The sequence below is a fragment of the Lagenorhynchus albirostris genome, chromosome 9 (assembly GCF_949774975.1).
Source record: "Lagenorhynchus albirostris chromosome 9, mLagAlb1.1, whole genome shotgun sequence".
Lineage (NCBI taxonomy): Eukaryota > Metazoa > Chordata > Mammalia > Artiodactyla > Delphinidae > Lagenorhynchus > Lagenorhynchus albirostris.
In genome coordinates, this window is record NC_083103.1 from 47,265,073 (window position 1) to 47,289,207 (window position 24,135).

General features: G+C 47.3%; 2 protein-coding genes across 17 annotated transcripts in view; one reads left to right on the forward strand and one right to left on the reverse strand.

Moving 5' to 3' along the window:
* The first annotated feature begins 588 nt into the window (after window positions 1–588).
* Window positions 589–17,191, forward strand: LOC132526493 (NADH-cytochrome b5 reductase 2). Its single transcript, XM_060160846.1, is given in 11 exon segments — window positions 589–629; window positions 5,775–5,829; window positions 9,632–9,712; window positions 9,963–10,035; window positions 12,776–12,882; window positions 13,158–13,287; window positions 13,906–13,989; window positions 14,693–14,778; window positions 15,908–16,007; window positions 16,890–16,904; window positions 16,907–17,191. Coding segments are annotated over 11 exon segments (927 nt in total). The 3' UTR covers window positions 17,062–17,191.
* Window positions 15,133–24,135, reverse strand: part of PPFIBP2 (PPFIA binding protein 2) — a 158,886-nt gene continuing 149,883 nt past the window's right edge. For 14 of the 16 annotated variants that reach the window (XM_060159765.1, XM_060159766.1, XM_060159767.1 and 11 more), the window contains 2 exons: window positions 23,917–24,101; window positions 15,133–17,565 (listed from right to left, as the gene is read on the reverse strand). The gene's annotated coding sequence lies outside the window, so the exon portion shown is untranslated. The remainder of the gene's footprint in view (window positions 17,566–23,916; window positions 24,102–24,135) is intronic. The other 2 variants (XM_060159758.1, XM_060159757.1) reach the window with 2 other exon arrangements.

Below are 24,135 nucleotides of genomic sequence, written 5' to 3' on the forward strand. Positions count from 1 at the left end.
GACGGAAGGTAGTGAAGTGGGTAAAGCTTTTATTAGAAGCAGAGTACATGTGAAAAGGACACACGGGTGGGTTGAGAGAGAGAGTCACGCTTTGGGGGTGTCTTAAATTGCTTATATAGCGTCAGTTTTATGGGTCTTTGTTTTCCTCTGGCCAGTCATCTTGCTCCCTTCCCATATCTGATCTGACTCAGGCTCTCCCCCATGTGTGCTCACATCTTTTAGCCAAGATGGAGTCCAGTGTGAGGGTTTCTGGGAGGTTGGCAGGACATATTATGGGTTAGCATCCCTTCCCTTCCCTGACCCCTGAGCATCATTTCTGCTCATGTGAAGTTTGGGAGGTCTTCTTGACCTCAAGAATGAGAAGTATGTAACCTCCTTATCTTTTTACCCAAGCAGGGCTTAGCTCCTCTCTGCTCCTGCCATCGTGTTTATCTTGAAGCATCTGTCCTCAGGAGACAAATTTCAGCTGCTCAGCCTGGGGCCCATCTATCCCCTGCCTCAGAACTAGGGGATACCTGCCCCTGCTTTCCTTAATGAGGGCTCGGAGGCAATGGGAGGTCTAGATCAGGGGTCCCCAACCCGCAGGCCATGGACCAGAATCGGGCCACACGGCAGGAGGTGAGCAACAGGTGCGCGAGCAAAGCTTCATCAGTATTTACAGCCGCTCCGCATCGCTCGCATTGCTGCCTGAGTCCCGCCTCCTGTCAGACCAGCAGCGGCACTAGATTCTCATAGGAACCAAACCCTACTGTGAACTGTGCGTGAGAGGGATCTAGGTTGCACGCTCCTTATGAGAATCTAATGCCTGATGATATGAGGTGGAGCTGAGGCGGTGATGCTAGCACTGGGGAGCGGCCGCAAATACAGATTATCATTAGCAGAGAGGTTTGACTGCACAGAGACCATAGTAAATTATTTGCTTGCAGACTCATATCAAAACCCTATCAGTGAGTGTCAAGTGACAGTTAAGCTGCATCTGGTGGGAGGCTTTAAGTCAGAATCCGACACTTAATTTAGTCTGCACGTGGCCTGCCCATTATTTTGTTTACCACTTCTGTCTGCTCCTCTTTCCCACACTGTGCACTTGTCTCAGTCACAGTTTTGGTAAGCCCACAAGCTAACAGTACCCAAAATGAGTAAAAAACAAATGTCACTGGAAAGCTTCTTTGAAAATGGGGAAAGACCCAATAATGAGATAGCAGAAGACTCTAAGACGGCCAACAAAAAGACAGCTGCACTTAAAAGAAAATACCAAGAGTTCTACTTAAATTATGGGTTCATTGCAACAGGTGATTCACATTCTCCAAGACCGCTTTATATAATATGTGGTGACTGGCCATCCAACGAAGCCATGAAACCTCCAAAACTGCTTCACCACATGGAGACCAAGAACCCTGCATGAAAAGACAAGCCTTTGGAGTTTTTCAAAAGAATAAAATGTGAACACAAAGAACAGAAGCAATTATTGAAGGCCAGCACTTCATCAAATGTGTCTGCACTGAGAGCATCGTTCTTAGTGGCCAACCACATTGATACACCTAAGAAGCCCTTTACTATTGGTGAAGAGTTGATCCTGCCTGCTGCTAAGGCCATTCGTTGTGAACTTTCAGGAGAGGCTGCAGTTCAAATGGTGGCACGTGTTCCTCTTTCACTAGCACCATAACTAGATGAGTTGATGAAATAACAGAAGATATTGAGGCACAGTTTTTAGAGAGGATTAATGAGTCACCATGTACGTCATCCAGGTTGACTCATCTACCGATGTTGACAGCAAGGCAGCAATGCTTGTGTTTGTGCGATATATTTTTCAGGAGGATGTGCACGAGGATATGTTGTGTGCACTTTTGTTGCCAACCAATACCACAGCTGCAGAACTGTTCAAGTCTTTGATTACATATCAGGAAAACTGAATTGGTCATTTTGTGTCAGTATATGCACGGATGGAGCAGCTGCCATGACTAGACGGCTTTCTGGTTTCACTACTCGGGTCAAAGTAGTCACTTCTGAATGTAAGTCTACACACTGTGTCATCCACAGAGAAATGCTGACTAGCCGAAAAATGTCTCCTGAACTTAACAACGTTTTGCAGGATGTGATTAAGATTATCACCCACATTAAAGTACACGCCCTTAACTCACGTCTGATTGCACAGCTCTGTGAGGAGATGGAGGCAGAGCACACACGTCTTCTCTTATGCACAGGAGTGACATGGCTTTCTAAAGGCAGATCACTGGCCAGAGTTTTTGAGTTAAGAGAGCCACTCCAGAGATTTCTTTTAGAAAAACAGTCACCACTGGCAGCACATTTCGGTGCCACAGAATGGGTCACAAAACTTGCTTACTTGTGTGACATATTCAACCTGCTCAGCAAACTCAATCCATCACTTCAGGGGAGAAGGACAACCATGTTGAAGTCGGCAGATAAAGTGGCTGCATTCAAAGCCAAACTGGAATTATGGGGGTGACGAGTGAACATTGGGATTTTTGACATGTTTCAGACATTAACAGAGATTTTGAAAGAGACTAAGTCAGGGCCTTCTTTCTCTCAGCTGGTGCACGATCACCTATCTCAGCTTTCAGAAGAGTTTGAGCATTACTTCCCAATCACAGAAGACCCCCGAACTGGGAAGGAATGGATCCATGACCCATTTGTGAATAAGCCAGGTGAATCGACTTCGTCCGTGCTAGAAGAGGATCAACTGCTTGAGATCGCAAATGACGGTGGCCTTAGAAGTATGTTTGAGACAACTTCAGATCTCCATACATTCTGGATTAAAGTCAAGGCGGAATATTCTGAGGTTGCCACAAAGGCACTGAAAAGCCTGCTTGCATTTCCAACATCCTGTCTTTGTGAAGCAGGGTTTTCTGCAGTGGCAGCAACCAAAACGAGATTACCAAGTAGACTGGACGCAAGCAACACGCTGCGATGGCACTGTCTCCCATCACCCCAGATGGGACCATCTAGTTGCAGGGAAACAGGCTCAGGGCTCCCACTGATTCTGCGTTATGGTGAGTTGTATAATTGTTTCATTATATATTACAATGTGAAAATAATAGAAATAAAGTGCGCAATAAATATAATGCACTCGAATCATCCTGAAACCACCCCACCCCCACCCGCCGGACTGTGGAAAAACTGTCTTCCATGAAACCCGTCCCTGGTGCCAAAAAGGTTGGGGACCGCTGGTCTAGATAGTCAGGGGCTGTCCAAAAGTTAAGTTGTTAGCTTCTTTGAGAAGCTGAGCAGTGGCAGCTACAGCCTGTAAGCATAGGTGCCATCCTTTAGGGGTTTGGTCCAATTGTTTAGAAAAATAGGTTACAACCTGAGTCAGAGGTCCCAGTTATTGTGTAAACACCCCCAGGGCAGTTTCTCCTCTCTCAGTATATATGGATGGAGGGGACAGCTCAGGTTGGGTAAGGCTAATGCGGGGGCTCTTATGAGGTGGTTTTTCAGTTCCAGGAATGCCCGGTCACAATTGGGGGTCCACTCAAAAGGGTCAGGGTCCTTCCCTTTAATTGTTCATACAAGGGCTTAGCACCTAAGCCAAAGTTGGCGATCCCTATACAGCAGAACCCGGCCATCCCTAGGAACCCCCAGAGCTGTTTTCTCATACTAGGGGGTGCCGTCTGGCAAGCCAATTCCTTCTTCTCCTTAGATAGTGCCCTGTGTGTTGACGAAATTTCAGCTTTCCTGTGCACCGATGCCGAACAGAAATACGGAGGCAGAGATTTTGGAGGAAGGGAGAGATGGCTTTATTTTTCTTGCCAGGAAGAAGGGAAGACACAGTAGGCTAGCACCTCAAGAACTGTGCCCCCCTGTCTTGGGGAATTGCGGAGGGTCTTATAGGTGGAACTTGCAGTCCAGGATAAGTGATAAGGAACAAAGTGGTGAAGGTCTTGCATTCTTCTTCTTGCAATATTTTAAAACAGTCACTGCTGCTGTCAGGCAGCCTGGTAATTGGGTCCATTCATCTCTGGGTTATCGGCCTGAGACCTTCTTTCTGAAATGTAAACAGCTACAAGGGGTAATTTGCTACAAGAGAATGCAGAGAGTAAACGCCAGGTGCAGGGTACAATTCATATGGAATCAGAGAGTAATTAGCTTTGTTTAGCTTTGTGAAGGACAAGTCTAGCTACAAGTGGGTGTTTGTAGTAACAGCTAAAGAATAACCAAGATTGCTTAACTCTTTCAGGCCTGTTTATGCTGTTTCCCCAGCCTGTTCACTGTTGCTTATTTTCCTTGTTTATCAGAAAAATCTCATTTCTATTTTTGCTGCAACACGTGCCCCTTTTCTATTGTAAATCCTAAGTATTCTGCCCGCTGGAGGGAGATCCGGGCTTTTTGCTTTGAAACTTTATATCCTCTCTCAGCCAGATGATATAAGGTGCTAACTGTGTTATGGTCAGAAAGCTCTTTGGTGGGGCTGGCGATTAGAATGTCATCCACATATTGAAGTATAGTTCGCTCTTCTAACTCAAGATCACTAAGATCTTTAGCTAAAACCTTAACGAAAAGGGTGGGGCAGTTTCTAAGTCCCTGGGGCAGAACCTTCCAGCACAATGATTGTTTTCTAGAGCTGTAGGGATCCTGCCATTCAAATACAAAAATCTATTGAGATACTGGGGCTAAGGACACACAAAAGAAGGCATCTTTTAAGTCTAACAGTGAATACCAGATCCTCTCAGGGTTTGGGGTAGAGAGTAATGTGTACAGGTTGGGCACCAGGAGTGAATTTCCTTCGTAGCTTCCTTTACTGCTTGGAGGTCCTGAACTAGCCAGTATTTCCCATTTTTTGGATTTTTTTACCGGAAGAATAGGAGTGTTGCAAGGGGACTGACAGGATCTAAGAAGCCCTTGTTTGAGTAGCTTTCTATTATAGGCTTAATGCCCACTAGGGCTTCTTTGGTTTAAGGGGTATTGCTTTTTACTTGGGTGACTGTAGTTGGGTCACAGCTTGACTATGACTGGTGGTGCCCTCCTGGCTCTGCCAACAGTATGGGCTCTGTCGTGGGCCCATACTGAGGGGTTAATCCCCTCAACGTTAATTGGGCCATTATTATTGTCAGAGGGCGGTAGCGCTAGGGCTACAGAACAGAAGGTGGTCTTGGGTATTTCAATGATAAGGTTTTTGTCTCTGAGGTAACTTGTAGCTCCCAATTTATATAGTAAGTTTCTTTCTATTAGAGGAATTGGGCATTGTGGGATATATAAGAAAGAGTGAGATAACATTTTTCCTTCCAAAGCGCACTAAAAGGTCTCTATAAAATTGCACTCCTGTGGCTTCCCTTCCACCCCCATGATCTTACATTTATCTTTGGTCATTTTGCCTTGTCGAGTGTTCAAGACCAAGAAGGTGGCCCCTGTGTCAACTAAAAAGTCAACCTTTTTACCCCCTATGGTCAGGGTCAGCTGAGGCTCCTCAGGGGTAATTTCCAGGGTGCTCTGAGGAGCACCTAGGCCCCTTCAGTTCTCTTCTTCTTTATGTGCGCAACCAGTGAGGTTGGGCCAGGACACAATGGTCCACATAGTTTCCTTCCGAGACATTGGGGCATTCTCCCTTCCAATGACCCTCCTCCATGCAGTTTGCACTCTGATTGGTTTTAAGCCCTTCTCTCCACTGTGGGCGTGGTCTTTGAAATGCAGGGCGACTCATCGATGTCACAGGGTCCCTTGGGGGGCCGTCATTCCTGGGAGGTCGATTGACCCTGAATTGCTAAAGCCAGAATACCGGCAGTTCATTCTGCTCATTTATCTTCCTTTGCATTCGCCTCCAGATCCCGGTTGCTGAACACCCGAAGTGCTGATTCCACCAGCCAGGAAGTGGGCATGGTGAGCCTTCTCCCCAACTTTTGTAATTTTCTCACAACGTCTGGGGCCCTCTGGGACTTAAGAGTGGCCTGCCCTTCCAACGGCTTCAGATTATAATTGCGTACACTTGGAGACACTCCCTTAGGCACTCAAGGAAGGCTGAGGGATTTTCCTCCGGTCCCTGGATGACTCCCTGTACCCTACTTCAACTTATGGGTTTCTTCCCCGCTGACTAAGCCCTTAAGAATCAAATCCCTGAAATGTGTGAGGTTCTGCCAACTGTTTTCCTCCTGATGATCCCACCCAGGGTCCGTGTTGGGGATGGCTGGGGCTCCAAGCTATTATACGGTGTGCCCTGCATAATTTTGATTGGTCTTATCCACTTTCTCCCTTGCATTAGTTATAATCAGTGCCTGTTCTTCCCCAGAGAATAAGATATTTTAGGAGGGTTTGGACATCCACCCAAGTGGGGAAATGAGAGTGGAATATTCCCCAGACTAAATTAAGGATTCCCTCGGGGGTCTTCCCATAAACCCTGGGATTGATCCTTCTAGTTGTATAGATCTGAGAAAGAGAGGGGTACATACATGGTGGTCAGCGCCCCCCTCTCCATTGGGGACCTCCCAAAGGGGGAATAGCTTACTGATTCAGAGTTCTGGTACTGAACTCTGTGGGCGTGCATTGGACTAGTTCCTGGGGAAGGAAAACCGAGAGAGAATGAGATTTGAACCAGCCTTGCACTTTTTGTGGAGGCCCTTGTTTTGGCTAAGTGCCATGAAACATGGTACCTGGGGATCTCATCTCATTTTTTTAAATGCTGGCGATAGAGATCCAATTGAAAAATAGTATTATAATCTAGCGAGCCATTAGTTGACCAGCTTTCTCCATCTGCCAGTTTATATTGGGGCTACATGGTGTTGCAAAAGGAAATAAGCCGTCTCTTTGGTAGTGGGCAGTACTCGAAGAATTTCCCGTTATGGAGAATGCACCCTAGCAGCAATTTCGCCAGGACAGAGGCTTGGTTACCCATAGTGGGGAGTCCTTATTTCTGTTCTGTTTCCAGCTTCCCAGTGGCCTCTTCCTAGGGTTGGTAGCAACACAGATCCCACAGGATCTGGCCCACACCAAGCTGTCTAGGCACTCTAACTGAAATCTGAACCAATCTTCACAGGGGCTGGAAGGGGAGATGCTGTCTAAGAGGGCCCTGGTTATAAAGTCCCCTCTAAGTTAGCAAGTAGACGTTTCCAGGCCTACTGTGAGACTGTAGGAGATACCCAATGTAGGTGAGTGCTTTCAGCGAGCAGTCCTCGGAGATAGGGTAAAGGAGGAATGGGTTATAAATAAGCGTTCTCTAATCAGATAAATTGCTCGGAGAGCCTCTCTGGCAGTCAAGGAGGCTTGTTCAAAAAGGGCTTGACCCTGCTTGGTTACAGGCGATCGAGCAGGGCGGCCGAATGCCCATTTGGAATGCGTGCAGTTCTCTATACTCTGAGCTGCAAGGACCCAAGGACTTTGGATGATTTGGGTGTCCTCTTCTTCCTTCTCTGGCTAGACGGTGATTTTCTGGAAATCTGGCAAAAATAAGATTTTTAAAGGGTTTTTATCTCAGAGGAAGGATCCCTAGGGATCTGTGATAGAGGGTAATGGGGAGAGACCTACCCAACAGAGCCATATACCCTGCCCCAGGATGGCAAGTTAGGGCAAGACGAACCAATACAGAAGATGTGCTTTTGGTTTTTGACTATATCCTAGAGTCGGGAGTGCTGCAGGGGTCAGGGCTGTGAGTGTGCTTTACAGTGTGCCAAATTACATGGACATTTGCTTCCAGCTGGAAGGATACCTACTGCTCATCTACCCTGGTCCGTCACCGACTTATCCTTTCACAGGCGTCTTCCAGTGGAGAGCGCCCTAGTGGCCTTTAAGTGCTCGATCCATGCCCACAGTTGTGGTAAGTATTTCCAAGAACATCAGGGCAAACAAGACCACATAGAACAGAGATTGAAGTTTCACCCTTATCAAGAAGAGACTAGGGCTTACATTGCACACACAAAACAAAGATGTTCTTACCATGTGGTGGCCTGGAGGACTTCCCGTCCAGTCCATTCAGGCAAACAATTGTCCAGTCTCGCCTCCCCCGTTATCAGAGCATTGGCTCAATTTAGACAACCAACCGTCCAGTCCAGTCTTCTCGGCAGAGGTCTGGCTCCAACCATGTGGCCGGGATCCTTTCCCTTAATTAGCCACCCCCTACAACCGCCATTGGCCTTATCGACCGAAGTGGGGTCAGCGCCTCCTGTGTTGGGCATCGCCTGGACACTACACCATTCTGTAGCAAGTGTCCTTGGAGATGTGCTGGGGTGGGGGTGGGGTCTTAACCTGGGGAGCACCCCGCTTGATTCTGGCTGCCTTTTGATCTCAGGCTTAATTTAGTAGCCTTCACTGGCTCAGGGATCCAGAATTGGAGCAAACTGGCCAGTTATTTAACTTGCCTTGTTGGCGAGTAAGCCCTGAGTTACCAGACGGAATGGAACCCCCATTGGACGCCAAAATTTGTTACCGAATTAAGTCGTATGGGCCCTGCTCCAGCCCTAGCCCAGTGGAGGCTCTCTGCCTTGGCGAGGGAGGGGTTTTTTTCTGTTTGGGTTCAAGTAGGCAAAAAACAAAACCCAAGCTGCGATTGACCCAGCACAGTCTTCATTCAGTGGCCAAAGAATGGAGAGGTGGGAACTAAGTTCACAGATCAAATTCTCACCCAGCTGGTGGGAGGGGTTTAAAGAGTAAAGACAACGGGAGGAGGAGTGAGGCGAGCTATGTGGAGGCATATGCAATAGTCTACAGGGGAAGGGGCGGGGCTTTTTCTGAGGGACTGGGGTGCCACCCCCTTTTTATCCTTTTTTGGTCCTTAATGTCAGGTCCTGGCCACCAATAGATGCGTCATTTAATATGCTAATGTAGTAAGATGAGACTCAGGGTGTGTTGGAGTCAGATTCATTGCCCTGTTGGTCCCAGCTGGTTCCATCGTGTGTGTGTGTGTGTGTGTGTGTGTGTGTGTGTGTGTGTGTGTGTGTGTGTGTGTGTGTGTGTGTGTGTGTGTGTGTGTGTGTGTGTGTGTGTGTGTGTGTGTGTGTGTGTGTGTGTGTGTGTGTGTGTAGCTTCCTTTTCTTTTCTCTGAACCCTTCAAGTTAAAAATTTATGTTCACTCCTGCTAACAGTGGGCGTTGGTGGGTTTTGAGCAAAGACCTGGAGCAGCTCTGGCAACAGAGGTACTCACCCCACCCCTAGCCAGACCTGGAAGAGGGGAGTGGAGGAAGCAAGCCCAATCCCTCTTAGCTCAGCAGCTAATCCCCCCTCCCTAGCTCTGTCCCTGGGGGTTGGGGCCCTCATTCCAAATTGTGTACTGGAAGCAGCATCCTCACCCCTTCCACCTGAAGGAGGGGACTGCCAGGGCTTGCACCCTTGGCTGTAGCCAGGATAGAGGCAGATGGGCAGGAAAGGCCTGGTGACATTAGCACTCCTGAGCCATCGGACTGGGAGTTTAAAGCATCCCTCCTGTCTAATCTGTGGCTGGCCCCTCCCAGCCTCCAGGTCCACCGTAGGCTGAGCCTGCCTTCTAGTTTAGTACCTTTACCTCTGCCTAGTTTCTTTTAGGCACAGTCCGGCTTCATACATGCCCCTGGTGTGGAGCGGGTGCTGCTGGGCCTGAGAGCTGCCCTGCCCGGGGCAGGCAGGACCTGAGGTGCCCTGCTCACATGTGTCTGGTACGACACGTCCCTGCTCCTCGCCATCACTGTTATTGGGATCTGTGCTCCTGTTGGCCCTGAAGAACAAGAATGTAAAGAAGAGGCGTCCTATCACCTTACAGCACCCTGAAGCCAAGTTCCTGCTGCCCCTGACTGAGAAAGAGGTGATGGGTCAGCCCTCCCCCTCTGCTGTCAGGGGCAGGATGGGGGGGTGATGTGAGAGGACAAAGCGGTGGGGAATGTGTTGGCTGGGGAGGCCAGGGCAGTGGGATGGGCGTTCCATGGCTTCTAGTTTGCTCCCCACTGCCACTGTCTGTGTATTATGTGCTGGGAGCTCCTTTCCCAGGCATCTGAGCTGCCCAGCAAAGCTTCCAGAAAGCTGACAGAGCCTGCCTCTGTTTTCTGTTTTGTTAGCAAATCAGCTACAACACTCGGAGGTTCCGCTTTGGACTGCCCTCGCCGGACCATGCCTTAGGGCTTCCTGTAGGTGAGTGGAGTTTGGTGTCACCACCAGGACCTGGGCCTTGTGGGCACTCTGCTCCTATCAGAAACTCAGCTGAGGTGTAGAGGTTGCCGTGCTACCTTTCCTGAGCCACATAAACTCAAAAAGAGGTAGGGAGATAGGCTTAGGGACAGTCCATTCCCTTTCTCATTGTTCCGTTGGGGCTGACACAAAAGCGGTATCTTAATGAGCATTGAAAAGAACTGAGTCTAGAGTCAGAAGGTCTAAGATCCCATTGCCAGCTCCTTGCTGGGCAATCTTAAGCAAGTCCGTCAACCTCTCTGAGACTGTCTATGACATGGGGTTTCCCAGGCCTGTCTGCTACTTGCATTGTTGTGAGAATTAAGTGACTGATGGATGTGAAAGTTCAGAAACTGTAAAGTGCTGTGCACTTAGGATGGACGGGAGGAATTGATGTGCCCCTACTGTCAGGAGAAAGGCCCAGAAGGTTTGGAGGGGCAGGAGGGGGTTGGTGCCCTTCCTCTCCAGTACGTGGGTTCTCAGCAGGGGCCTCAGACTCATGCACGAAAGGAGGGACCCGTTGTGGATATGAGCCCTAGGAGTCCTAGAGTTCCGAGGTACCCCGTTTCTAACCTGTACCACCACCAGGTGGCCGAGTCGGTCTTAGCGCTCTGCTAGGCCCTGAAACTTTGTGCTGCTGGCCTTCCTGGTGGAGTTCCTCATCCACAGCCTACTTGTCCTGGGTGCATGGGACAGAAGCTTGACGTCACCTCTTCAGGTGATGAAATTACCCACTAGGCAGCCAGCCTGGCCCCTGAGCCTCCTTGCTGCTTCCTCTGTCCCTCTTCATCCGTGGGAGCTGGGTGTCAGCCTGCCTTCCAGCCCTCTGCCTGGCTGGTGAGACCAGCCCTATTGGCAAGAAGGCTGAAGAATAAAACCTCTGAGAAACAAAATTTCTTAGAAACTGTCATGACCCACTCTCTCAGCCCTGGTGTGGGCAGTGCACAGTCAGTGCACAAGGTAATTTAGAGGCTTCTGGGAGAATCTGTGGAGGCTCGGAGATCGCTCATGCTTGCCAGCCCTGCTGAAATGAAGCTGGTTAGAGATGCGGTCTGCGGGACCAGCCGGGCAGCCCCGTTTCCTCTGAGGTTGCTGCCAGGCCAGGCCCAGGTTGGCTGCATCTGAAAGAGGCTTTCTAAGGTTTCCAGTATCAGATGAGTTCTCGGCAGGAAGCTGCCACAGGTGTTTATTCCTGGGGACCCCTGGTTCCCAGCCAGGGCACAGCCAGAGTCATTGAGCCTGTCCTTTCTTTTTTTTAAATTTATGGAAGTACAGTTGATTTACAATGTTGTGTTAATTTATGCTGTACAGCAAAGTGACACAGTTATACATATATATATTCTTTTTCATATTCTTTCCCATTATGGTTTATCACAGGATATTCAATATAGTTCCCTGTGCTATACAGTAGGACCTTGTTTATCCATCCTAAGCCTGTCCTTTCTTAACCCAGAGCGTTTGCACCTCAGGCTTCGGGGCCCCTCAAAGACTGGGTTTTGCCCCTGCAGTGCTCCCTCCTCCTTTTCCTCCTTCCCTCCCTCCTGCTCTTCTCCTCCCCCTTCTCCCTGGGTCCCTGCTCTGTCTGCACATGCTCTCTCTCTGTCCTGTGCACACACAGCTTCTACCTCCTCAGATACTCTGGCTCAGAACTTCCTCTTGCCTTTGTCTCTTGGCATCCCTTTTATTTATTTATTTATTTATTTTGCATTACGCGGGCCTCTCACTGTTGTGGCCTCTCCCGTTGCGGAGCACAGGCTCCGGACGCGCAGGCTCAGCGGCCATGGCTCACGGGCCCAGCCACTCCGCGGCATGTGGGATCCTCCCAGACCGGGGCACGAACCCGTGTCCCCTGCATCGGCAGGCGGACTCTCAACCACTGTGCCACCAGGGAAGCCCCTTGGCATCTCTTGATCGCAGCTTCTGCCCTCACCACTAATTGCCTTAGTCACTGACGTCTCCCATGTTGGATGCAGCAGAAATCTGAGTGGCCTAGCCCATCATGTGACACTGGATCATGGAGTCATGATCCACAGGTCTCTGGCCACCCTGGTCTGTTCATGTCTACCCTGGGGGGACAGAATTACATGGTTCAAAGCTTCACTGCTGCCCTTCAGCAGAGCCATGGGCCAGGGAGACACAGTGCTGCTGCTGGAACTCATGGTCCATGGATGTCTAAATCCTGGAGCCCCGCATACCTGTGAGGCCAGGCCTGCTCCAGGCCAGGGGACAGGATACAGATGAGGGAGCTGTGATTCATTCATAGACCCCAGTGATACGTACAGTTTAGGAAGAAATGACTTTACGAAGGCAACATATTTTGCTTTAAAAAGGAAACACTTTTCTATAATTTTTAATGCTCAGCCTCCACCCTTAATTAGCTCTTCCTGCCCCACAGAGCACTTTGACACGGTAAGCCTGCACCGACAGTAGGCTTCCTGTGTGTGAAGCTCACAGCTACGCTGTGATGGAGTCAGGGCAGGTATATGGGGTGAAGTGACTTGTCCAGGCTTGCACATGGAGTGATAAGGGCAGGCCTAGGATCTAGGCATCCTGGACTTGGGCTCTTTCCCTGCTTGGCCCTCCTCCCATGCACCCTGTCGCGCTATGCATGCCCTCCGCCACCAAAGCTCAGTCCTTTAGAGAAATCCTTGGTCCTGTTTAGGCTGGCCCTGCTCAGGCTTAACATTTGGTGCCTTTTCTGTAGGTAGCTATGTTAATCTCTTGGCCAGAATTGATGGTGTGTTGGTGGTCAGGGCTTACACGCCTGTGTCCAGGGATGAGGATCTAGGCTTTGTGGACTTGATTATCAAGGTAAATGATGCCTGCCGTGTCCAGCTGCCTCACCGTCACAAGCTTGTTCAGGGTGGTGGGTGGAGAAGGGGCACGTGCCCTGGACAGGGCTTCCCAGCGGTGTCATTTAACAGTGGAGCTGTTGACCTAGTGAAGTCTTAAGGTGTTGCTTTAGAGCAACCGTGCGTGCAGAGGATTTGCTCTTCCTGGTTTCTGGTAGCAGATGTATTCTTGAGTTGTGTGTGGCTGTGGCCTCGGGGCTGAAGGTGTGAAAACCATGCTGCCTTATTTTTCAGATCTACTTCAAAAATGTACACCCTAATCATCCAGAAGGGGGGAAGAGGACTCAGTACTTGGAGAACATGAAAACTGGGGACACCATCCTTTTTCAAGGGCCATCCGGGCGCCTGTTCTATCATGGGTCAGGTACTGGGGGGTTCACACTGGGCCTCCAGCTAGGAGGAAGAAGATACCTATGGTTGTTCCATTGCTCTAGAAAGCTCCTCAGATTTGAGTCACATGGACTTGTCCTTGACGTCTTCATACATTCATTCACACACCCACTTTATGAGATTATAAGCTTCATGAAGGTGAGGGAGTGATCTGGTGTTTCCTCATCACTGTATCTCCAGCACGATGCCTGACGCGCGAAAGGCACTTGGCGTTGCTGAGAAGTGGAGGGTGGGTGGGTGGGTGGATGGAATGCACACTCATCCGTGTGCTCACACGCTCATCACTTACTCATTTGCTGCTGTGGGTGAGAGTGCTGTGTGACACTCCATGTCAACTTCAGCCTGCCTGCCTTCTTCCCTAGAAGAAAAGGTGCAGTTATTCTCCCAAGGATGCCCAGGCTCTACTCCCACTTTGGGCTCCGGTGGACCAGGGCTGGCTAAGGAGGCCACCCTGGCTTGCTCCTCTGGTTTAAAATGGCATAGCCACTCCCTTAGGTGGACTTGCTTCCTGGGAGGCCCAAGGAACTCAGTGATGTTTTGCGGGCTCTCAGTCAAGAGCCGTAGACATCAGAAGCATCCTCTGTGTTTTCAGGGAAGTTTGCGTTCAAACCATACAAAACGAGTGAGCTTGAAAATAAACTGGTCCATCACCTGGGAATGATTGCTGGGGCCACAGGTAAGAGGCTACTGGGGGCTTCATCCACAGGGTGAGCCCTGAGACCTTTCTGACTTTGGAGTCATTTGGTCCTAGAAGGGGTGATGTGAGAGATTCCTTCCCTGGATCTTTGAGATGGGGATGCAGGGTCAGTGACAGGTCTTGACACTGACCCTGGACGCCCTGCTCCCCTTAACCAACATGGTGGCTGCCCCACGAGCCCCTGGAGCCTCTAAGGTGAGACTGGGGGCCAGGCTGGGCAGGGCCACACAGGCCCCAAGGGTTCCTGGATCCTGTTCAAGCCTGATGCTCCCCATCCCTTGAAAATGAATGCCTGAAAGACGAGAACAAACATGTAAGGAGAACTGCAACGTGCCAGGCACCATAACGGGCATTTTTTAAAATATCACATTTACTTGTCATTATATCTGTTTTACAGATGACACTGAAGAGCTCACACAGGTGCCTGACTCACCTTAGTCGGACAGTTAGGGAGCTAGACGTGAAATGCAGTCGTTTCAAAGCCAGTGCTGCCATGTGAAAATGATGGATTGTTGCATTAGAAGGGAAAACCAAAATGAAGGGTGGTTCTGCCCTTTGAGTTCTGGGGACAGAAGTGAGAGAAGTAATCGGGGCCAAGGAAACTTGTGAAGCTGCTGCAGACCAGGGACGGTGAGCACCAGAGGGGGAGGGAAACTCGGCCTTCCTGCCAGCTGTGTTCCAGGGGTTACGCCCATGCTGCAGCTCATCCGCTGCATCACCAAGAAGCCCAGTGACAAGACCAGGATGTCCCTCGTCTGTGCCAACCAGGTCAGTTCTGCTGAGTCAGCCTTGAGTGAGGAAGGAATGTTCCACTGTTTGCTGAGCTGGCCTCTGCATTCTTCTCCTCCCCACTCACCACAGTCATGCTGCCCCGGCGCCTGCAGCTATGGGAGGGCTCACTGGGCTCAAGTAGGGAGGCTGGCAGCCATAGAAGCTGAGTCCAGGCCTGTTTTTCCGTTTGTTTTTGTTTTTCAACTCTGTCTCCCCAAACAACCATAAGCACTAAGCTTTCCTTCTTTCTTTAATATATAATTCTATGCTTTTCCCAATGTAAAATCATAGATGCCTTGCCCTTAGTGGAAATTTCAGAAAATACGGAAGCATATAAATAATTTACTTCTTTTTATGTTTGCTCTATACATGCTATATATTCACAATTATATATATATATTGTTTTTCATTTTTAGTTTTTTTACTCAACATTACCACACAGGCATTTTCTTCTCATTAAAACTCTTTATAAATATTTTCATCAGTCTAGATCAAGTCTCACCATCATTACTAAATCTTCTCCTCCATTCAGGTTGTTTTCAGTTTTCACAGTTATAAATGATACAGTGATGAATAATTGTGCCTAGGCTTAGATTATTTTGTTAAACAGAATCGCAGAAGTGGAATTGTTGGGACAAGGATCATGACGAGTTTTACGGTCCAGCTCTTGTGTGCAGCATCTCTGAGCCTGCAACAGATCTTTTGGCTTTGTGCACTTTCCCCAGCAGAGGCTACAGCCTCCGTCTTCCTCTGCTGTAGCTCTCCAGTGCCATAGGTTATATATATCGTGTCATATATCACTGCCTTAGCCGCTCGCATTCCCTGCAGGAGATCCTGGGCCAGTCTGGTTTGCCTTGCCTGGCGCTCAGAGTGGATGCAGGAACTGGGCTGGGACCCCCAGTGTTCAGACACAGCCTTCCAGCTGGAGGGCAGTCACCCAACGCCTCCCTCCACAAGAGGGCGTTTGTTGTGTCGGAGCCTCAGCAGAACTCTTTGGCCCGGAGTCTGCAGGGAGCACTCCAGCTAGAGTGGGGTGGCTGGGCGGGAATGTGCTGACCTGTGTACTGAGTCTGGGGAACAAGCAGGATGCCCTGGAGGGGTGAGGCTCATGTTGCTTCTTTTCTAGACACAGGAGGAGATCTTGGTGAGAAAGGAGCTTGAAGAAGTTGATAGAACTCACCCAAAGCAGTTCAACCTGTGGTACACCCTGGACAGGCCTCCTGTTGGTAAGGTCCCCGTTGTCCCCACCGTGGGTCAGCTCCAACCCTTGAACCAGTCAGGGGCCAGTCCCTGGGTTGGTTGGTTCTGGGCTGGGTGGCTGAGGCCTTGGACTATGTCTCTACTTGGGAAATGCAGGAATTTGAGGGAGAGAGGATTTGGGATGACCTGCTTGTAAGGGCGGTAGAGGGTAGGTGTCCGATATCTCAGCGGCACTCCACGCACTACTCTGAACGTCAGGGGGGACCCTGAGGCCCCGGGCCACCCTGAACACCCACTCCACACGGCATCCCACAGAGCCATCACTCACACTGCCTCCTGTACGGCCACTGACCCTTTCACCCTGCACCCCGCACCTCACCTAGGACAGCAGTCCTCATAAGCTGAGCCCCGGCCGCCACCGCACACGCTGCACCCCGCAGAGCCCTCACGCTGACAGGCTGCCTCTCTCACTCAGCGCTGAGCTGTGCCTGCCTCGTTGTACAGCTCACTGCCCAGCAGAGGGCGCCACGCAAACGAGCCAGTCCTCAAACAACCACAGCACCCTCTGCCCGGCACAGCTCCTGCTCACGGCCTCGATTCACGCCGCACCCCGGTGCATCTGTCTCACAGTGGCGTTCACCCGTGCCGGTGCTTACAGCAGGCAGACACCAGCCAGGGACTCAGAGCCCCAGCAGTGAGCCTGGGGTCTGGGGTAAATACTGAAAAGGGCTCTCTGGGCCCCCCACGTCCTCTACTCCCAGCTTTCTGCGGAGAGCAGTAGTGCAGATGTCTAAGCCTTGGCGAATAGCCTTGTGTTCCTCTTCCCGGCTTGAGGGAGGGCGGGCAGGGGGCCTGGGGTCAGGGACGCAACCTGGCCCCCGCAACAGCTTTTTTCTGCTTAATCTCAGGCTGGAAGTACAGTCAGTCTTCATTACTGAGGACACGATCAAGGGGCGTCTCCCTCCTCCCGGGAGGTTCTCGTTCATCCTGGTGTGTGGCCCACCACCCCTGATCCAGAGAGCCGTGCACGCTAACTTAGAGAAACTGGGTTACACCAAGGACATGATTTTCACCTACTAATGCCTCCCTTGCTCTTAGCAAATTTGCCTGGTCCCGTTCATGTTTCACGGTGAGCTCAGCTTCACCATGTTATACTGGGAAGTGTTCAGAAGCCCCTCGTAATGCGTCTTTGTGTACACTGGCACTCCCTCCTCTCTAAAGTAGCTTCTGAGGCCTCCTTGCTTGAAGAGGCTTGAAGGAATTCCATTTCAGTATCTTTTTCCATAGTTTGGTGACATAAAATTCAGTGCAAAGCAGATAGCCATTGAGTGTGGCTCTGTGGGGGACCTGCTAGACAGGTAGAAGGCCTTGACCTGCCCCACATGTAAATTGGCATCTTGTGTCCTTGGGGGGGTCACAATGGTCAAAAATACTGGGGCAGAACTCCAGGAGAATCCAAGGGGGGGTCGTGTCAACTCCCAATTTCTCTTCAACCCCTCTTTCTAGAGTGTTGTTTTTAAGGTCACACCTATCAGAGGGCTCAGGCGCCCTCCATGTGCACTCTTTCTTCTCTTGTAGGAGACCCTTGAAATGGAAATGGTGTTAAAAATACACATCAGGGCAATAGTCAACGTGGGCTCCAAGAATCCTGGACTCCCTGCACTGTACACCACAAATGGAGGTAAGGGGTGCTTCTTTGTTAAGGATCCTCTAAATGCCAGGCCCAATTCTGGTGTGGTCAGGTAGGGGAGGTTAGTACAGAAGCTTCTGAACTTGCAAACACAATTAGGTTCCTGAGGCTATTCCTTAAATCGTTCATATTTATTGCAAAGGGTATAAGTGCTCACTATCACCATCTGTTTGTGGTCAGGACATGCTGTTGCTTTGTTATCTGTGCCTGGATAAAACCATTTATGCTCTTGATTTTTTTTATTACTGCTGCTTTTGAAGTATAGTTGATTTATAATGTTTCAGGTGTACAGCAAAGTGATTCAGTTGTGTGTGTGTGTATATATATATTCTTTGTCAGATTCTTTTCCATTATAGGTTTTTACAGGGTATTGCATATAGCTCCCTATGCTATACAGTAGATCTTTGCTATTTTATATATAGTGGTGTGTATCTGTTAATCCCAAATTCCACATTTATCCCTTCCCTCCCTTTCCCCTTTGGTAACCATAAGTTTGCTTTCTATGTCTGTGAGTCTATTTCTGTTTTGTGAATAAGTTCATTTATATCATTTTTCTAGAATGCACATATAAGTGAGGTCATATGATATTTCTCTTTCTCCATTTAGTATGTTGCTGCAAATGGCATTATTTCATCATTTTTTATGGCTGCATAATATTCCATTCATCTGTTGATGGACATTTAGGTTGCTTCCATGTTTGCCTTGTGTAAATAGTGCTATGAACACTGGGGTGCGTGTATCCTTTTGAATTAGAGTCTTCTCCAATATATGACCAGGAGTGGGATTGCGGGAACATATGGCAACCCTATTTTTAGTTTTTTGAGGAACCTCCATACACTTCTCCATAGTGGCTGCAGCAATTTACATTCCGAGCAACAGTGTAGGAGGGTTCCCTTTTCTCTACACCCTCTTCAGCATTTATTATTTGTAGATTTTTTGATGATGGCCATTCTGACCAGTGTGAGGTGGTACCTCATTGTAGTTTTGATTTGCATTTCTCTAATAATTAGTGATGTCAAACATCTTTTCATGGGCCTGTTGGCCTTTTATATGTCTTCTTTGGAGAAATGTCTATTTAGGTCTTCTGCCCATTTTTCTGATTTTTTTTTTTTTGGATATTGAGCTGTATGAGCTACTTGTATATTTTGGAAATTAAGTCTTGTCAGTTGCACCATTTGCAAATATTTTCTCCCATTCTGTAGGTTGTCTTTTTATTTTGTTTATGGTTTCCTTTGCTGTGCAAAAGCTATCAGGTTTAATTAGATCCCATTTGTTTATTTTTGCTTTTGTTTCCATTACTCTAGGAGATGGATCCAAAAAAATATTGTTGTGATCTATGTTAAAGACTGTCCTGCCTATGTTTTCCTCTAGGAGTTTTATAGTATCTGATCTTACATTTAGGTCTTTAATCCGTTTTGAGTTTACTTTTGTATATAGTGTTAGAGAATATTCTAATTTCATTCTTTTACATGTCAGTGTCCAGTTTTCCCAGCACCATTTATTGAAGAGACTGTCTTTTCTTCATTGTCTATTCTTGCCTCCTTTGTCGTAGATTAATTGACCATAAGCATGTGGGTTTATTTATGGGCTTTCTATCCTGATCTATGTATCATTTTTTTTTTTGCCAGTATCAAACTGTTTTGATTACTGTAGCTTTGTAGTATGGTCTGAAGTCAAGGAGCGTGATTCCTCCAGCTGCATTCTTCTTTTTCAAGATTGTTTTGGCTATTCAGGTTCTATTGTGTTTCTGGATGAATTTAAAATTTTTTGTTCCAGTTCTGTGAAAAAATGCCATCAGTAATCTGATAGGGATTGCACTGAATCTGTAGATTGCCTTAGGTAGTATGGTCATTTAAACAATACTGATTCTTCCAATCCAAAAACATGGTATGTCTTTCCATCTATGTCATCCTCAATTTCTCTCATCAGCCTCCTATCAGTTTTCACAGTACAGGTCTTTTGCTTCCTTAGCTGGGCTTACTCCTGGTTATTTCATTCATTTTGTTGCAATGGTGAATGGGATTATTTCCTTAATTTCTCTTTCTGATATTTCATTGTTAATGTATAGAAATGCAACAGATTTCTGTGTATTAATTTCGTATCCTACAACTTTGCTGAATTCATTGATGACTTTTAGTAGTTTTCCGGTGACACCTTTAGTATTTTCTATGTATAGTATCATGTCATCTGCAAACAGTGACGGTTTTACTTCTTCCTTTCCAATTTGGATTCCTTTTATTTCCTTTTCTCCTCTGATTGCTGTGGCCGGGACTTCCAAAACTATGTTGAGTAAAAGAGGTGAGAGTGGACATCCTGGTCTTGTTCCTGATCTTAGAGGGAATGCTTTTAGCTTTTCACTGTTGAGTATGATGTTAGCTGTGAGTTTGTCATATATGGCCTTTATTATGTTGAGGCATGTACCTTCTATGCCCACTTTCTGGAGAATTTTTTATCATAAATGGATGTTGAATTTTATCAAAAGCTTTTTCTACATCTGTTGAGATGATTGTATGGTTTTTATTCAATCTGTGAATGTGGTGTATCACAATGATTTGTGGATACTGAAAAATCCTTGCAGCCCTCAGATAAATCCCCTTGATTATGGTATACAATCCTTTTAATGTATTGTTGGAGTAGGTTTGCTAGTATTTTGTTGAGGATTTTTGCATCTATGTTCATCAGTAATATTGGTTTATAATTTTTTTTGTGATCTTTTTGTCTGGTTTTTGTATCAGGGTGATGGTGGCCTCATAGAATGAGTTCAGAAGTGTTCCTTTTTCTCCAGTTTCTTGGAGAATAGTTTCAGAAGGATAGGTGTTATCTCTTCTCTAAATGTTTGATAGAATTCACCTGTGAAGCCATCTGGTCCTGGACTTTTGTTTCTTGGGAGTTTTAAAATTACTGATTCTATTTCAGTACTGGTAATTGGCCTGTTCATATTTTCTATTTCTTCCTGGTTCAGTCTTGGGAGTTGTACCTTTCTAAGACTTTGTCCATTTATTCTAGCTTGTCCATTTTATTGGCACATAATTGCTCAGAGTAATCTCTTATGATCCTTTGTATTTCTGTGATGTCAGTTGTAACTTCTCCTTTTTAGCATATCTAATTTTATGGATTTGAGTCCTCTCCCTTTTTTTCTTCATGAGTCTGGCTAAAGGTTTATCAATTTTGTTTATCTTCTCAAAGAGCCAGCTTTTAACTTCATTGATCTTTGCTGTTTTGTCTCTATTTACTTCTGCTCTGATCTTTATGATTTCTTTCCTTCTACTAACTTTGGATTTTGTTTCTTCTTCTCTGATTGCTTTAGGTGTAATGTTAGGTTGTTTATCTGAGATTTTTCTTGTTTCCTGAGGTAAGCTTGTATCACTATAAACTTCCCTCTTAGCACTGCTTTTGCTGCATCTCACAGGTTTGGAATTTCATCTTCATTTGTCTCCAGGTATTCTGTGATTTCTTCATTGATCCATTGGTTGTTTAGTAACAACCTTCACATGTTTGATTTTTACAGTTTTTTTTCTTGTAGTTGTTTCTAGTCTCATAGCCTTGTGGTTGGAAAAGATGCTTGATATGATTTTAATTTTCTTAGATTTACTGAGACTTGTTTTGTGGCCCAGCAAGTGATCTATTCTGGAGAATGTTCCGTGTGCATTTGAAAAGAATGTGTATTCTGCTGCTTTCGGGTGGAATGCTCTATAAATATAAATTAAGTCCATTTGGTCTAATGTGTTATTTAAGGCCTGTGTTTCCTTATTTTCTGTCTGATCTGTCCATTGATGTAAGTGGGGTGTTGAGGTCCACTGTTATTATTGTTACTATCAATTTCTCCTTTTATGTTTGTTAGCATTTGCTTTATATATCGAGGTGCTCCTATGTTGGGTGCATATATACGTACAATTGTTATATCTGCTTCTTGGATTGATCTCTTGATCATTATGTGGTGTCCTTGTCTCTTTTAACAGTCTTTAAAGTCTATTTTGGCTGATCTAAATACTGCTACTCCAGCCTTATTTTGATTTCCATTTGCATGGAATACCTTTTTCCCTCTACTCCCTTTCAGCCTGTATGTGTCTCTAGATCTGAAATGAGCCTCTTGTAGGCAGCAAATGTGTGGATCTTGTTTTTGTGTCCATTCAGTCACTCTGTGTCTTTTGGTTGGAGCATTTAATCTATTTATATTTAAGGTAATTATCGATATGAATGTTCTCATTGTCATTTTGTTAATTGTTTTGGACTTATTTTTGTAGGTCTTTTTTTGCCTTCTTCTTTTGCTCTCTTGTGACTTGATGACTAGTGTTATGTTTGGATTCCTTTTTCTGTTTTGTGTGTATTTCTATTATAGATTTTTGGTTTGCAGTTACCTTGAGGTTTTTGTATAGCAGTCTATATGTATACATAATTGTTTTAAGTTGCTGATCTTACTTTCAAATGCATTTTAAATACGCTGCAGTTGTACTCTCCCCACCCTCACAATTACTCTGAGATCGTATTTTACATCTAATTGTTTTGTTTATCCCTTGTGTATTGTGGATACAGATGGTTTTACCACTTTTGTTTCTTAACCTCCCTGCTAGCTGTGTGTGTGACTGATTTCCTACCTTTACTGTATGTTTGCCTTTACCGGTGAGCTGTTTCATTACATAATTTTCATGTTTCCTGTAGTGGCCTTTTCTTTTTTCCCTGGAGAAGTCCCTTTAACACTTGTTGTAAAGCTAGTTTGGTGGTGCTGAATTCTTTTAGCTTTTGCTTGTCTATAAAGTTTTTGATTTCTCCTTCAAATCTGAATGAGAGCCTTGGTGGGTAGAGTATTCTTGGTTGTGTTTTTCCCTTTCAACACTTTATATCTTGCTACTCCCTTCTGACCTGCAGAGTTTCTGCTGAAAATTAGCTGATAGTTTTACAGTCATTCCTTCATATGTTATTTGTTGCTTTTCCCTTGGTGCTTTTAGTTAGCTTTCATTTTTGTCATTTTGCTTCGTGTCTTGGTGTGTTTCTCTGTGGGTTAATCCTGTATGGGACTCTGCACTTCCTGGACTTGGGTGACTGTTTCCTTTCCCAGGTTAGGGAGGTTTTCAGCTATTATCTCTTCAAATGTTTTCTCAAACCCTTTCTCTCTTCTCCTTTTGGAACCCCTATAATGCAAATATTAGTGCACTTGATGTTGTCCCAGCAGTGCACATCCTATCCTCTTTTCATTCTTTTCCCTTTTTTCTGTTCAGCAGTGGTGACTTCCTCTACTGCCTCATTTTGTCTATGTTGCTGTTTGTATTTTTATGTATGTGGTAAGTTATGTTTCTCAACCTTGGAGAAGTGGCCCTCTGCAGGAGGCATCCTATGCGTCCCAGCAGTGCACATCCCTCTTGTCACCCAAGCCATATGCTCTAGGGTTCCCCCCTAAGAGGGCTGTGTGGGTCCTTCTGTTGTGGTAGACTGACCATGTAGGCAGTCTGGGAGGCTTGGTTGAGCCCTAGTCTGGTTGGTTGTGAAACCCTAGGGGCCTCTGGGGCTAGCAGTGGCTCACTGGTGGGTGAGTCAGAGTCCCAAAGACTCTGGGGCTGCTGCCCACCCACTGGCAGGTGAAGCCAGATGCTGGGGTTAGTGCCAGATACTGGCAGGCAGAGCTGTTTCCTGGGGTCTAGCTGCAGTGCCCAGGGACCCCAGAGCTTATGTGTGGAAGGGGCACCAGTTCCTGACACAGTTGGATATGGGGTCTTGTGTGTCCTGAAGGTTGCATGGGTCTGCTAGTGGGCAGGGCCCAGCTGGTCCCAGGGTAGGGTCTGGCCTGCGTTGGGGAACCAGTTTTCCTGCTTCAGGTGTCTGCTGCCTGGTGGTTGAGGCTGATCTAGAGGTTTGTGCAGGCTTCCTCGTAGGAGGGGCCCGTGCCTGTCCAGTGGTGAGTGGAGCTGGGTCTTGGCCCTCTGGTGGGCAGCACTGTGTCTAGCAGTAGTGAGCCCAGAGGCAGCTGTGGGCTCTTTAGTCTGTAGGCAGCCTGTCTGCTGCTGGGTGAGGCTGTGTCCCCACCTAGTTAGTTTGGCCTGAGGTATCCCAGGCATTGTCACCAGTAGGCTGTTGGGCGGGGCCTGACTTGGAGCTAATGAGCCAGGATGTCAGCTGCCAACATCAGCCATGTTCACCCTCCTGAATGCTCCCCAGTATGGCTGCCACCAGTGTCTGTCCCCCGGGTGGACCGCCCCCACCCCCTAGGAGCCCCTTCTAGACCAGCAGGTAGGTCTGGCCCAAGCTCTTACCAAATTACTTTTGCTGTGTGCCCTTTGAGTGGAGTCTCTGTTTCCCCTGGTCCTAGGGGGCTCCTGCAATTAAGCCCCACTGGCCTTCAAAAACAATTGCTCTGGTGGGGCTCATCTTCCCAGTGCTAGACCCCCGGGCTTGGTAGCCTGATGGGCTCAGAGCTCTTGCTCCTGTGGGAGAATCTCTGTAATATAATTATTCTCCAGTTTGCGGGTTGC